The sequence below is a fragment of the Rhyacophila brunnea genome, unplaced genomic scaffold (genome assembly GCF_057557595.1).
Source record: "Rhyacophila brunnea isolate RB1 unplaced genomic scaffold, BYU_Rbru_1.0 scaffold_16, whole genome shotgun sequence".
Taxonomy (NCBI): domain Eukaryota; kingdom Metazoa; phylum Arthropoda; class Insecta; order Trichoptera; family Rhyacophilidae; genus Rhyacophila; species Rhyacophila brunnea.
Genome location: NW_028232816.1, coordinates 2,111,754 through 2,128,317, shown reverse-complemented (window position 1 = coordinate 2,128,317; position 16,564 = coordinate 2,111,754). Strand labels below are relative to the sequence as shown.

General features: G+C 34.7%; 1 protein-coding gene across 1 annotated transcript in view; it reads right to left on the bottom strand.

The window, feature by feature from the left end:
* Nucleotides 1-1,055: 1,055 nt before the first annotated feature.
* Nucleotides 1,056-16,564, bottom strand: part of LOC147074167 (cell cycle checkpoint protein RAD1-like) — a 29,211-nt gene continuing 13,702 nt past the window's right edge. The window contains exon 3 of the mRNA XM_085943874.1: nucleotides 1,056-3,855. Within this exon, the coding sequence (XP_085800000.1) occupies nucleotides 3,813-3,855 (43 nt within the window). The 3' untranslated portion in view covers nucleotides 1,056-3,812. The remainder of the gene's footprint in view (nucleotides 3,856-16,564) is intronic.

Here is a 16,564-nt window from a genome sequence, read left to right as displayed (position 1 = left end):
ATAGGATTTTTGTTTCTCAGAAAAAAATAACTCAAATAATAAAAAGAAACTCCGAGGCCCCTTTTTATTTAGGTACTTCTTCCGACCAAAAATGCTTACCGAAGAATTCAAGATATTTCATTTTAAGTCAAGGGATTTTTTTACGTTTTTCGAGCAATTTTTTTCCAAATTCTCCAAATCTTCTTACACTGCGAAATTATAGTGCTTTGCACCAATTTATCGAATGGAAATAACGAAATTTTAGTACTTTTTACATATTTTTTCCGATATTTAAAATTATAATATTTGGGCGTACTATACCTGTTTTATATCGTAGATAGTACGCGGGCCAAAATTATAGTACAAATACTACGAGTATAATTATAGTACGGTTAGCAACACTGATCGACAGTGACAAAAAGTTTAGCCCTTAGCTCAGGCAGCGCTTCTCACAGAATTATAGTATGTAGCCAAGAAATTATCGTATTTCGGCAAAAATTTTAGCACGCGTTGTAATTCAGCTAAATGTAGAACTATTCTAACTCACATTTGAAATATTCTACAGAGTGTCTTTAAATCATCCTATTTAAGTTATTTTTTTATTTATATAGACACATGTATCCATCATTATTTTCATAACAGCCTAAGTAAAATATGATGTATGCATTTGTCTATACAAGTAATAAATAATTTAAGTAGGTTGTTTAAAATATATAGATTTTTTGTTTCTTACAAAAGAATAACAGAAAATTTAGAAATTCCAAGACATTCTGACCAAAATGCTTACCGGCGAACAAAAATCAAGAAATTTCACATTAATTCAAAGTAAATGGCTGTTTATTTATACCTCTTTTGAGAAGATTTTTTTGTCGACTCACCAAATTTTCTTTTTATTACGAAATTATAACTAGTACTTTTCACCGATTTATAGTACGGAAAAATTTAAATTTTAGTACTTGAGATGTATATTTTTGACGTCGAAATGACATCTGATAACAATTATTTTTTGCGATTTTCAAAACTATGGTATGTTGGGTGTACTATACTTTTTTATAGTTATATTTTTACTATCTTTTGAAAGCGGCGGGAGGGGGTGGGATTAACAAAAATTATCAGGTGTCACTGACTCCACATTTCCTACGCCTACTATACTACCCCAAATAACGCCCTTATCCAGGTACATTATACATACCTAGACACTCCACACTTGTCAAGTGACAGACACATGGCCTGCAGGTATAACTAAGGGTGCACACCTACGTGTCACTGCAAGCTTTCGCATCCATAAGTGGTTATAAAATGCACATCCTTGTTGTCTTGTCTTTTAGATCGGAATATAAAAGCAAACATTGGATGCGCTAGAATCAGTGGTTTCCAAGCTTTATATCACTACGCCCCCCTTTAAAATCCCTAATCTTGGTCCCTCCTTCTTTATTTATTACATACTTACACATTTTTAAGTTTGGCTTGATAGTAGATCGGCCGGGTTGTACCTGCGGGTATGACCACCAAGATGTTGAACACATCCTCTGCGATTGCTCGCTTATGGAACTCGAACGAACGGAGCTGTTTGCTAGGGTCCATCCTCACACGGGCCCAATTGGTCATGGAGATCTGATAGCAACCGAGGCCAACTTTGCGGCATTCGAGAAATTTGCAGCGTCGTATGGGGAGCGGGATAGTACCGACTCTTTTGTAGACCCATCCATTTCAATTCGTGACACTCAAGATGCGGGTACACAAAACGCTTAACGTTAGCAGACAGCAGAGCCAGTCAAAAAAATGATGTTTTAACTTTTTTTTTTAAGCACTACGGTGCATGGTTGCAGCATCAGTCCCGTGCGGCTCCGTCTCGGGACGGAATAAGCATTTACAATCACTTCTTTCAGACACGTTTAAAGCGTCATAGAAAGCGGCCGTGCATATTCACGGCTGTGCATATATGACGGGTGATGGTGGGAACTTTAACGTAGACACATTTTTAAATAGTAAAATGTATTTAATACATAAAAAGGGGAAGAACGTACTTCCTTTGAATCGCTTTTGAACGGAAATAATATAAAAGTGATGTGTAATAAATAAGCTTCCAAATCTCCACACAGCTTTGCAAACAACCTAAATTTTAAAGGACTGTTTTTATGTAAGTAGTTTATAACTAACGGCCGATTTATGAACTATGCGTCTCACACAATCCGCTTGGAGTGCGGAGGCGTTGCGGACCGTACTATAATTATAGTATTTTGTACTAATTTCCAAACTGTGAGGCGCGGAAAGTTTAACTGTCATGTAACGTGCACAGCAGTGTTGCCAACTAAAAGTTTCAAAATTCAGTAAATTTTTTGATTTTATCAATAATATTGTTACGGTGTTTTAATAGTGTCGAACAGAACTGTAGGTGACTACATCCTTCCACTTAAGGCTGAGCTAGCTTAAGCAAAGGTTCTCAATCCGGCCTAAGGGCAGGACCGGTCGAGGGTATAGTGCCTTTGTGGTAATACCGGGACTGGGAAAACGTCACTACCCACTGCTATACAATCTACTTGCTCTCTTTATAACAATTGTAACCATATAATTTATCTCCCAAAATAAAAACGTTGGCAAATTTTTCTGTAGGTACAAGAGTTTCATGTAGTACCCGTTCATGTGAAATACTTTTATCTGTTTGCAGATACAGCAGACTGTAAAATACCCCACCAGCCTTCGCTAGACCCGTGAATGTTCAGAGTTTCAAACGTAAGAATATATTTTACGACATTTATTATCGCAGTTCAATTTTTCAATTAAATTATTGACATCACTGAACAATTCACACATAAGAAGGTCTCAACATGACATTAAATTGTTTTATTTTTCAGGTTACAACTGGATATCATGTCGACGCATTATAATGCATACAAAAATAGAATACTTTATTGCAGAAAGGAAAGGCTAATGTCAAACAATATGACATACATTGCGTGTAACTGAACAATTCCCACATAAGCAGCTGGTCTCAACATCACATTAAATTGCTTTATTTTTCATGTTACAACTGGATATCATGTCGACGCATTATAATCCATACAAAAATAGAATACTTTATTGCAGTAAGGAAAGGCTAATGTCAAACAATATGACAAACATTGCGTGTAACTGAACAATTCCCACATAGAAGGTCTCTACATGACATTAAATTGTTTTATTTTTCAGGTTACAACTGGATATCATGTCGACGCATTATAATGCATACAAAAATAGATTACTTTATTGCAGTAAGGAAAGGCTAATGTCAAACAATATGACATACATTGCGTGTAACTGAACAATTCTTGTTGAACAATGTTTTTGTTGTTCGCTGATGACTTGAAACTCTTTTTGGAATTTGTCACCTTGGACGATTGTCGTCAACTCCAACTTGATATAGATAATGTATTAAATTGGGGCAGGCATAACAAACTAGAATTCAATATTGATAAATGCAATCTTTTATCGTTTACCAGAGCCTCAAAAGTGTTGTTTTTCCAATACTCGATGCATGGCAGAGTTCTGTCACGAATATCATCTGTAAGGGATCTTGGCATTACGTTTGAGAGTAAACTGACATTTATTAGCCATATAGTTACCATTTGTAACAAAGCGCTTACAATGTTGGGCTTCGTCATGCGTACTTCCCGGGTCTTTTCAGATGTTACGGTATTAAAACTTTTATTTAATTCTTTAGTTTGAAGCAGACTTGAGAGTGGGTCTATTGTTTGGGCACCGCACCAGTTGAAGTAAGGCCTTATGGTGGAGAGGGTTCAGAAGAAATTCTTGAGACTCCTTTACTTGAGGTTGTATGGATACTATCCGTGGCTTTATCCAACTGACTTTCTCTTAGGCATGCTTACATACTGCAGTCTGCAATTTAGAAGAAATCTTTATTTAGCTACGTATTTTTTTCGACTTATACAAGGTATAAATGAGAACTCTGCCATTCTGGGCAGTGTTGACCTGTGTGTCCCTGATAACTATCTTAGAAATAGAGACCACCAGTTGTTTATTCTCCCAAGGTGCAGAACCAACCTGCCACTGGTAATGCCAATTGGGAGAGTGATAACTATGTTCAACGAAATTGCTTCGGGTGTTGATATATTCCACCTACCTGAGAATGAGATTAGGTGGATGTTGTTTTATAAAATCTTAAAATAGGGTCTGCTTAACTCATCCGGTGTACTTCCTTGTACCTATCTAATTCATATACTGATATATCTCTTTTTTATGTAATACTGTTATATTTATATATCTTTGTTTCTAAATGTCATGTTGTGAACGTCTTAAACTTATAATTTGTAATGTCCACAATATGCTAAAAAAATAAATGAATTGAATTGAATTGAATTCCCACATAAGAAGGTCTCTACATGACATTTATTTGTTTTATTTTTCAGGTTACAACTGGATATCATGTCGACGCATTATAATGCATACAAAAATAGAATAGGTACTTTATTGCACCAAGGAAAGGCTAATGTCAAACAATATGACATACATTGCGTGTAACTGAACAATTCCCACATAAGAAGGTCTCTACTTGACATTTAATTGTTTTATTTTTCATGTTACAACTGGATATGTCGATGTATTATAATGCATACAAAAATAGAATAGGTACTTTATTGCACCAAGGAATGGCTAATGTCAAACAATATGACATACATTGCTTGTAACTGAACAATTCCCACATAAGAAGGTCTCAACATGACATTAAATTGTTTTATTTTTCAGGTTACAACTGGATATCATGTCGACGCTTTATAATGCATACAAAAATAGAATACTTTATTGCAGTAAGGAAAGGCTAATGTCAAACAATATGACATACATTGCGTGTAACTGAACAATTCCCACATAAGAAGGTCTCTACATGACATTTTATTGTTTTATTTTTCAGGTTACAACTGGATATGTCGATGCATTATAATGCATACAAAAATAGAATAGGTACTTTATTGCACCAAGGAAAGGCTAATGTCAAACAATATGACATACATTGCGTGTAACTGAACAATTATCACATAATAAGGTGTCTACATGACATTAAATTGTTTTATTTTTCAGGTTACAACTGGATATTATGTCGACGCACTATAATGCATACAAAAATAGAATACTTTATTGCAGTAAGGAAAGGCTAATGTCAAACAATATGACATACATTGCGTGTAACTGAACAATTCCCACATAAGAAGGTCTCAACATGACATTAAATTGTTTTATTTTTCAGGTTACAACTGGATATCATGTCGATGCATTATAATGCATACAAAAATAGAATAGGTACTTTATTGCACCAAGGAAAGGCTAATGTCAAACAATATGACATACATTGCGTGTAACTGAACAATTCCCACATAAGAAGGTCTCAACATGACATTAAATTGTTTTATTTTTCAGGTTACAATTGGATATCATGTCGACGCTTTATAATGCATACAAAAATAGAATACTTTATTGCAGTAAGGAAAGGCTAATGTCAAACAATATGACATACATTGCGTGTAACTGAACAATTCCCACATAAGAAGGTCTCTACATGACATTTTATTGTTTTATTTTTCAGGTTACAACTGGATATGTCGATGCATTATAATGCATACAAAAATAGAATAGGTACTTTATTGCACCAAGGAAAGGCTAATGTCAAACAATATGACATACATTGCGTGTAACTGAACAATTCTCACATAATAAGGTGTCTACATGACATTAAATTGTTTTATTTTTCAGGTTACAACTGGATATCATGTCGATGCATTATAATGCATACAAAAATAGAATAGGTACTTTATTGCACCAAGGAAAGGCTAATGTCAAACAATATGACATACATTGCGTGTAACTGAACAATTCCCACATAAGAAGGTCTCTACATGACATGAAATTGTTTTATTTTTCAGGTTACAACTGGATATGTCGATGCATTATAATGCATACAAAAATAAAATAGGTACTTTATTGCACTAAGGAAAGGCTAATGTCAAACAATATGACATTCATTGCGTGTAACTGAACAATTCCCACACAGGAAGGTCTCTACATGACATTAAATTGTTTTATTTTTCAGGTTACAACTGGATATTATGTCGACGCATTATAATGCATACAAAAATAGAATACTTTATTGCAGTAAGGAAAGGCTAATGTCAAACAATATGACATACATTGCGTGTAACTGAACAACTCCCACATAAGAAGGTCTCTACATGACATTTTATTGTTTTATTTTTCAGGTTACAACTGGATATGTCGATGCATTATAATGCATACAAAAATAGAATAGGTACTTTATTGCACCAAGGAAAGGCTAATGTCAAACAATATGACATACATTGCGTGTAACTGAACAATTCTCACATAATAAGGTGTCTACATGACATTAAATTGTTTTATTTTTCAGGTTACAACTGGATATTATGTCGACGCACTATAATGCATACAAAAATAGAATACTTTATTGCAGTAAGGAAAGGCTAATGTCAAACAATATGACATACATTGCGTGTAACTGAACAATTCCCACATAAGAAGGTCTCAACATGACATTAAATTGTTTTATTTTTCAGGTTACAACTGGATATCATGTCGATGCATTATAATGCATACAAAAATAGAATAGGTACTTTATTGCACCAAGGAAAGGCTAATGTCAAACAATATGACATACATTGCGTGTAACTGAACAATTCCCACATAAGAAGGTCTCTACATGACATGAAATTGTTTTATTTTTCAGGTTACAACTGGATATGTCGATGCATTATAATGCATACAAAAATAGAATAGGTACTTTATTGCACCAAGGAAAGGCTAATGTCAAACAATATGACATACATTGCGTGTAACTGAACAATTCTCACATAAGAAGGTCTCAACATGACATTAAATTGTTTTATTTTTCAGGTTACAACTGGATATTATGTCGACGCATTATAATGCATACAAAAATAGAATACTTTATTGCAGCAAGGAAAGGCTAATGTCAAACAATATGACATACATTGCGTGTATCTGAACAATTCCCACATAAGAAGGTCTCAACATGACATTAAATTGTTTTATTTTTCAGGTTACAACTGGATATCATGTCGACGCATTATAATGCATACAAAAATAGAATACTTTATTGCAGTGAGGAAAGGCTAATGTCAAACAATATGACATACATTGCGTGTAACTGAACAATTCCCACATAAGAAGGTCTCTACTTGACATTTAATTGTTTTATTTTTCATGTTACAACTGGATATGTCGATGTATTATAATGCATACAAAAATAGAATAGGTACTTTATTGCACCAAGGAAAGGCTAATGTCAAACAATATGACATACATTGCGTGTAACTGAACAATTCCCACATAAGAAGGTCTCTACATGACATGAAATTGTTTTATTTTTCAGGTTACAACTGAATATGTCGATGCATTATAATGCATACAAAAATAAAATAGGTACTTTATTGCACTAAGGAAAGGCTAATGTCAAACAATATGACATACATTGCGTGTAACTGAACAATTCCCACATAAGAAGGTCTCTACATGACATGAAATTGTTTTATTTTTCAGGTTACAACTGGATATGTCGATGCATTATAATGCATACAAAAATAAAATAGGTACTTTATTGCACTAAGGAAAGGCTAATGTCAAACAATATGACATTCATTTCGTGTAACTGAACAATTCCCACACAGGAAGGTCTCTACATGACATTAAATTGTTTTATTTTTCAGGTTACAACTGGATATTATGTCGACGCATTATAATGCATACAAAAATAGAATACTTTATTGCAGTAAGGAAAGGCTAATGTCAAACAATATGACATACATTGCGTGTAACTGAACAATTCCCACATAAGAAGGTCTCTACATGACATTAAATTGTTTTATTTTTCAGGTTACAACTGGATATTATGTCGACGCACTAACATAAGTTTATAAAATAATTAAGTAATTATTTGAAGCTAAAATAAATTGTGTAATTGTTAATAAACATTTAAATATTATAAATCTATTTACTGAAATTATTTTAAATAAACAATTAAATCAGTATTATCGAAGAAGTTTTTTTATTTAAAAAAATAACCCGCGATATATTCTACGGAAAACATCTGACTTAAGAGAAAAGTGACAGGAGGTCAGCTGTCTTTGACATTTGCGTATATATTTACGAAAGTAAATTTAAATTGGAGGTTTATGAAATAATTAACGACCCGAACGTTAGCCTATTACTAGGTGGCGATTCTTTAAATATTATAAAGTTAAATAATATTGTCGTCGTGTATTCAAACAGTGTCGAGCAGAACTTTACGTGACTACCCTCTCCCAAATAGGACTGAGCTAACTAAGCAAAGGTTCTCAATTGGTCTAAGGGCAGGACCGGTTGAAGATAAAGCGCCTTTGGAATTATTCCCGGACTGGGGTAACGTCACTAACCTAATCTAACTTAACCCAACCTTACCTAACCTACCCCAACCCAATATTACCTAATATAATCTTTGTGATAATAATGCATCAAAATGTATGAGAATTTCAAATTTGTAATAAACAATTATTTGATCGAAAAACCTATGCGCCGACAGAAAAAGGTATTTATTATAATTGTCTACATGGAATAAACTGTTTTCCTTTAAAAGAATCATAAAAGCTAATGACGGCACCTGCTGCACGATTACCTAAGTTTTAATTAACGTCACTTTTTAAATAGGTACTTGTAGCATTATTTGAATCTGAAAGTAGGTACCTAATACATACTTATGTTTTGCCAAAATATTGTTTAAAATCATTAAACCTATTTGTCTTAGTGTAATATTCGTTTACGGTTAATTAGTTACAATTAATAGTATATTGATACGTGAAGACTACTTTTTCCTTAGTGCAAATCGATCATTTGAGATTTGTAGTTGATTTGTGAATATCATCCATTTCCGATGTGACGAACATCTTTTTAAATGTTGTCAGCGCTTTGTGAAAACAGTCTTCTTATTCAATTGTGCGAATATAAATTCCCCATAATATATTACAGATGCAGGGAAACTGAACAAAAATATTAAATTAAAATATATAGTCTTGCCATAGAAAAAAAAATATTTGTCTCAAACATAGGGAATTTTACGAAGATCCTTACTGTATTCACAACTTGAAACTGCCCAAATATAACGTAATATGTATATCGTTATGGTGGTGGGGCTTCAATTTTAGAATTGTTTTTGATATAAAAGGTTTGTTACAAAATGAAATATTCAATATCAATATTGGATGCATGTATGTATACACATAAATTGAAATTTAAATTTCTAAATTCGGCGTAATTATTTCAAAATTTTTCTCAATTTTAGACCCTGAGATTTATTTTTGATACAAAAGAGTTTATAATAAATGAAATTATTCGTTAATCCGTAATACAAAATAAATTTTATTCGTCTCGTGCAAGAAGACGGCATTTGTATCCACGTAAATCGAAATTTGAATTTTATAAACTTTTACTGAATTGGTAAAACACCTGCAAACTTTCTAGCACCTAAACCATTGATGCACATATCAACTAGGTGCAATATCTTGGAAGTTCAGCGTGGTTCCAGCCAGATAGCTGGTGTCCATTGGACGGACTGTTAAACACATAATTTGAAAATTTAGATTTCGAATTAATTGTCTCTGTAACCGAAATAATATTTCTTAATAATGGTGGGTGATTGGATATAAAAGTCACTAGTTCTTTTATAAATATTTCAGTTTGACGATACCCATGTTGAAGTCTTTCTCATGGATACAGGATACACTGTGAGGATGCAATTAGGAGATAACCAACCGCTGAAAGGGATATACTACTCCCTGCCGCCTCAGGCCTACCGTTGCCAATTGAATTTGGTAATCTTCCTTTTTTTTTGACTGTAACAACCAACTTAAGAATATCGTCGTTTTCAGAGAGTATCATTGGAGCAGGATATCGCTGATCTATCTTGTAAAACTCACACATAAATCCCATTTTGTTTTTTTTCATGTTATTATCGAATATCTACAACTGTGTAAAGCTATGGTTTCCTGACAAAGCGGTGCCGTTATGTGGCAGCCGTAACATGACGTGTTGTGGCAGATGTAAGAAAACGCCTGTAAGAACGATAAACAAAGATGTAAACTTAAAAAAGACGGACAACTGTTAGTGAGCGTATTGCGGTGGAGAATGGCCGATCTAAACATAGCCTTATTACTATATTTGGAAAATGAGGAGTCATCAGATGACGAAAACTGTCGTTTGGAGGAGGAGGAGATATTTATAGATCGTGCTACGGAGGGTGCAATTTTAGTGCGTCGCCGTCTGCATTTCAACAGGAAAAATTCAGGCAATACTTTCGCTTAACACCAGTATTTTTGGATTATGTACTGAATCACATAAAAGATGGCTTTTCTGTATAGTGTTGCTATTCAAATAATTATATAAAGCATCATTATTTCTTACAAAATCATAACGTTTGCAGTGTTTACACTCATTTTTATTTTAAAATGGTCACCATTACATAGGAAAAAACATTCCACGACTTTGTTCCGCTATGACGGCCGTCATTCAAATGGCGGCACCAGTGCTGCCAAGTCAAAATTTAAAATTTCAGTAGATTTTGAAAAAAAATTCAGTAGATTCTATAAATTATCAGTAGATTTTGGAAAAAAGTGATTAATAAGATCTTTTTTCAGATAAATTCCGTTTTTACACGAAGCACAAATTAACGTCTCCTTTTTTTAGACAAAAATTCCTATCGGCAAAGCCAAGTAATTCCGTTTTTACACCTTAAGTAATTAAGATATCCTTTTATTTAGACAAATCCATTTCGACAAAGTCAAATAATTCCATTTTTACAGCACCAAAGATAATTGACGTCTCCTTTTTTCTTTTTTTAGACAAAAAATTTCCTATCGACAAAATCAGAAATATCAGTATATTTCTTGAATTTCGAAAAAAAATCAATAATTCGGTAAAATGGCAAAAAATATCAGTAGATCTACTGAAATTTCAGTAGACATGGCAACACTGGGCGGCACCATTATTTCACATTACGCTCATAACCAATGCTCTATAAGAAACCAATGCTATCTGGTTTGCAAAGATAACGTTTTAGTGACGTCAACCACCACTACATAACGGCACCGCTTTCTTAGGAAACCCTAGCTTAAGATTCTTGTATCCGTAATAAGTCTAATCGTTTCAAAAATCAATCACTAAAACCTCATAAATACCATAAATCATTGTACTTTTGTATGGAGTTTATTTTTTTCCAGTTTTTATTTCAAAATTCTATAAAAAGTGAAAATTTGACGGTTTTTAAAAGTCAAATCACTCAATATTTTCAATATTCACCGGATACTGGGCGTGCGGTAGTATGACTATAGGAGCAACGAGGAGATAAGAGAATGCACCAAGCAGCCTCATCACGCTGAGAATGTAGAGGCGACTTTACAATACCAATATATTGATATATTGATAACACTTTTTAAGGATAATTACATACACGTCATGAAATTAAAGGTAATATAGTAAAACCTCGTTAATACGAATTACGCGAGACCGAAAATCGGAAAAAATTCGAATTACCGAAATAGGAAATGTATGGGGGGGGAAAATACAAAAATTTTGAAAATTATTTTGATTTTCATTTATTTTGTTTTCGATCATAGCTTCCAAATATTCGCTGCAATTCTTTCAAATTAAAATCTGTTGCAAATACCATGCGTCATCAATCCATTAATAATTGAAGTTACCAAGGGATGTAGGTAGGTATTTACCACCATGTGTATTATAAAATTATAAAAAAAATACGAAATATTTTTTATTTTTGAAATTTGTCAACACAATTGTTTGGCATCATTGGTTATCTAGTAAAACTTCGTGAAAATCCAATAAACAATAAAAATTAAATACCTATAGCCCTGAAACATCTGAGTTATTGTTATAAAATGTCAAGATTATTTTTATTATTTTTTAAAATAAATAATTTATGTTTTAAAAAAAGTCTACCACAGTTTTTAATGACTGACTCATGAAATAGTGTACTTTATTGCCAGTGTGCTTTATCTTAATTGCCAGGACTCGAAATTATTTTTTTAATTACGAATTTAGAATTAAAGGTATGGTTTTATATTATGAAAATAATGTTCAAGGACTTTTTTTTCTCGAAATTATCGATTTACTGCAAATTTCGAATTACATATCAGTGTTCTTATTAATGAGGTTTTACTGTATGTATGTATTTACTTATCTGGGAAAATAAATTACAATTTTTTGTTCTAGAAAATTTGCATGTGTTCTGTAATAGAAGTAGAGAGTGAGGATAGCCTTTCGAATTTTGTACAGAGGTGGCCAAGATAGAACAAACTCCAAATTAGAACTGAAGTGATGATATGTAAGCATTTAATTTATTCATTAAAAAATAATCATTTCAGGTCCAGCCTTTACCAAAAGACAATGGAGAATGGTCGAAGAAGGCCATTGAATATATGAAGAATATTAGCTCTTCATGCAAAATTATCGTTACTGATTATTAGGTCATTATATTATGATCGACATTCTACCTTGCGGTGTCCATATTACTCGTCATTCACTTCTTGGTTACATATAAATTGTACGTAAAACATTTCACCGTAGCACAGTTCGCTGTTGAATTTTGAAAAATTGACCAATAGTTAAAAATTGTCGCAATTAGTATGTCACTTCGTAGCATAGTGGTAATGCTTGGACCAGGGCGTAAACCTGGGAGATATGGGGTTTGATTTCCCGTCGGGTTGGCTTACTTTTTTTCAAAAAAGATTTTTTCTATTGGTTATAATATATTCTCTCAGAAAGTGTTTTTCTGAATTATAATTATACGTTAAATAAGACATTGTTTTATGATATTTCGGGTACAAGATATGACAGCATTTTAGCGCGTGTTGGTGTCCCTCGTATTGAACAACTCACCACCAAGGCAAGAATACTCCATAGAACAGCGGTTAATGTTCGAAGGCAGATGACAAGGGCATTAAAGAAATGTAGAAGTTTTAGAAGTAGACTTCATGCAGCGGAGGTATTTTCAAAAGATACGGCATTGATGCAGGTAACGGATAATATGACAGCTTCTGCAAAAATCTTTATCTCTGTTCAAGCAAAACAGTCTGACAAGAAGGCTAGAGGAAGACGCTTTACGGAGGATGAAAAAATAGTTTCGCTATCAGTATACAAACAGAGCCCAAAAGCTTATAGATTTTTGTCTAAGGTGTTTTTTTTGTCTGCTCCACGAACATTGCTAAAAGTTCTTCAGAGAGTACCATTGACTGCTGGCATTATTGACCATTTATATTTACTCATCGCAAACAGATTGTGCGTAGAATACCACAAGAACAAAGATTTTGCACATTAGTTTTTGATGAAATGGCTCTGAGTCCCCGTTTACAATATGATGAAAGGAAGGACAGAATAGAAGGCTTCGAAGACTATGGCAATAATCGAAAGACCTACAAAATTGCTGATCATGTGCTTCTTTTTATGATAAGAGGCATACGTCGTAAATTTAAACAACCTGTTGCTTACACATTCTGTACAGGGTAAACAAAAACACCTGAACTTGAGAGCCGTTATAGAAGCTGTCAACTCAACTGGATTAAGGGTTGTAGCAACAATATGCGATCAAGGCAAGAGTAATGAGGCTGCCATCAAGCAACTCATCCAGCAGACAAAAAGATCGTATTTGAGCGACGAGAAACGAGCTCATCTCTATAAGAGTGAGGACAATTTCTTTGAAGTAAATGGTCAAAAATTAATACCAATATTTGATACCTACTCCCCATTTAATGAAAGGAATGAGAAATAACTTATTGATAAAAAACTAAAAATGCACAATTGATGGAAAACGATTAGTTGGAAAATGGGATCATGTGGTACAAGTATATTATGCTGATACGACAACGAATGAGATTAGGGTGTTACCAAAATTGACAAAGCTCCATGTAGTACCAGATAAAATCACAAAAATGAAGGTGAAATATGCCAGTTTTATGTGCTAAAGTGCTAAACAGTGCAAATTATACGGTTGCCAGTAGTGCACAAAACATGTAACCGTTACGAAAGTCCACACTGGACATGACGATAAACAATTGGACTCTCTCCAATGACCTTTCAGAGAGAGCATGAAATCAAACCACAGGCCGATCAGTCTCCTCCCTACGATGAGCAAACTTCTAGAAAGAATTATAAACTCCCGACTTCAAATCATTATCTATGAGAAAAAACTAATTCCAGACGTACAGCGCAGGTTCAGGTTTTAACCACCACAAATTTACAGTTGCCTTGTTCTTAGACATTTCGCAAAATTAGCAAAAGCTTTCGATAAAGTTTGGGTCAAAGGACGCATAGTTAAACTCGCAGAGGCCGAAATTGAACAACGAATCAATAAAACCATACACTCGTTTATCACCGACAGACGCTTCGCAGTCAAATTGTTCGGAGCCAAATCCTCTATCAGACCTACAAGCGCCGGAGTCCCACAAGGATCTATATACACGAGACATTCCAATCGTTCTAGATACCTCAGCACATTCTTGCATAGTAGCACAATATGCAGACGATACAGCCATCCTCTCCCGATCGCTGAACAAAGAAAGAGCTACAGAATTAGTCCAAAAGTCGGCTGACTAAGTGTCCGCCTGGTGCGACAAGTGGCGCATAAAGATAAACGCCGACAAAAGTTTTTTTTCCAAATAAATGTCAAAAATCTTCTGCGGTGTTTTGTCTGTGTACCTATTTTCGCTATTCTACTCAACGAAACAGAGATAATTCTGATCTAGATATAAGACAACCAGCCGAATTCTTGCTAGCGTTGAATGTGGAAGCAGCCAAGAAATACTCCTTAAAATATCGATTCTCACAAATAATCTGCAATACCATCTACACCTCAGGGTCAATACGGTAAAATATGTTGGTCTTACGTTAGACAAACGACTCACTTTCTCCGAACACATTAGCGGAAAAAAACGCCAAGCCGACATAGTCCTAGCTAAACTCAGACCCATGATAGGTAATAGGAGTAAACTTGCCTATTATACATAGCTATCATCCGCCCCATCATGACCTACGCATGCCCCGTCTGGGCATACGCTGGCCTAAAGTATCTCAACAAACTCCAAATCACACAGAACAAAGCTCTCAGAGCAATCACAAATGCACCTTCGTTCGAAAGGAACACCACACTTCACAGCGATTTTAACGTGGAAATACTCCACACCCACATCCTAAGCTCACAATGCAATTCTACAGCTCCATCGAAAACCATCCCAACACTATAATATCACACTTACTACAGTATGACATACACGTACAGACAGAATTTAACCGGCTCAGAAAGGTACTCCTTCTGATGCCACACTAGCTTCTCACATCCCCCATTCTTTTCAGACCTTCATTTTTTAAAGCGACCGCAATCGGGATCCCATTGCGTCACACGGAGATCAAACTTCCTTCGAGTATAAACTAAAATATCAAATGATGGTGGTCAGTCTGAATCTTGACATAAGTGCAAGCCACAATACCCACCGACCCTAGGTATTAAAAATAGCAAATACCAAATGATTGAGATCAAGGACCTAGCAAAAAAGATAAATTGCTACTCGAGGGAACTGGATCGACCATCCAAGCGCCGAGACGTGGATGAGGAGACGGAAAAATTCTGCAACGCCGGAAGTCGAGAAGAGGAAGAACTGCGCAGCATGACCTGTATCGACAGACGTCCTTGTTTTGTTTGTTCAAAAAACACTTTTTTTCTTACTTGAGAACCAATTGAATGAAGCAGTATTGCCGGTTGCACAACCTAAGCGCAAACCTACTACAACGAAGTATATTAAATGTCAACCGGTGGTGTCGGGTACAGTATGCAATTTAGTATACACGCTTTGCCGGTAGAGGCGCTAGTAACTATCCGTTTGACTTTGACATATTATTAAACGTCAAAAATTTTTACGTAGTGAGCAGGCTATTATTCTATTTTTTCTATTACCGCTGAAAGTATTATTTTGAGTTTAAATTCTCACTTAAATATTTATTGTGATTTTGTAATACAGAAACACACATGTTTGTTTGCAAAATACAACGGAAATTCCGTGTTGTAATATTGTCATAAAACTTTCCCGACCATATACCCCTCCAATTGTTAATGTCAAAAGACACATCACCAATAATTGTTTAGTTACAATTCAACCGCCGCCGCGTTAACAGTTTTCAATCATAAACTCATTGCATGTTTTTTCCATAAAAAACTTTATAGCGACATCTATACCGTAGACTGTCCCACCCATGGCCCCATCCTAAAGCGGGCCCTCAGGCTAGGATCTTTGGCGGCCCCCCTACCTATCGGTTAAGTTAAAATCAGTGTCACGCTGATACCAGATGAAGGTCTCCCACAGGAGACCACCTCAAAGGGCGGACCAAACCATCATCTTTCCCAAAACACCACAGCCTACATCCACTCTTCGCGGTTCTCGCAACCCTCGGTTGAGTGGAGCCCGCCTCAAAAAAAAAATCCGAAAATCGAATTCGTCTTCACTCCCGC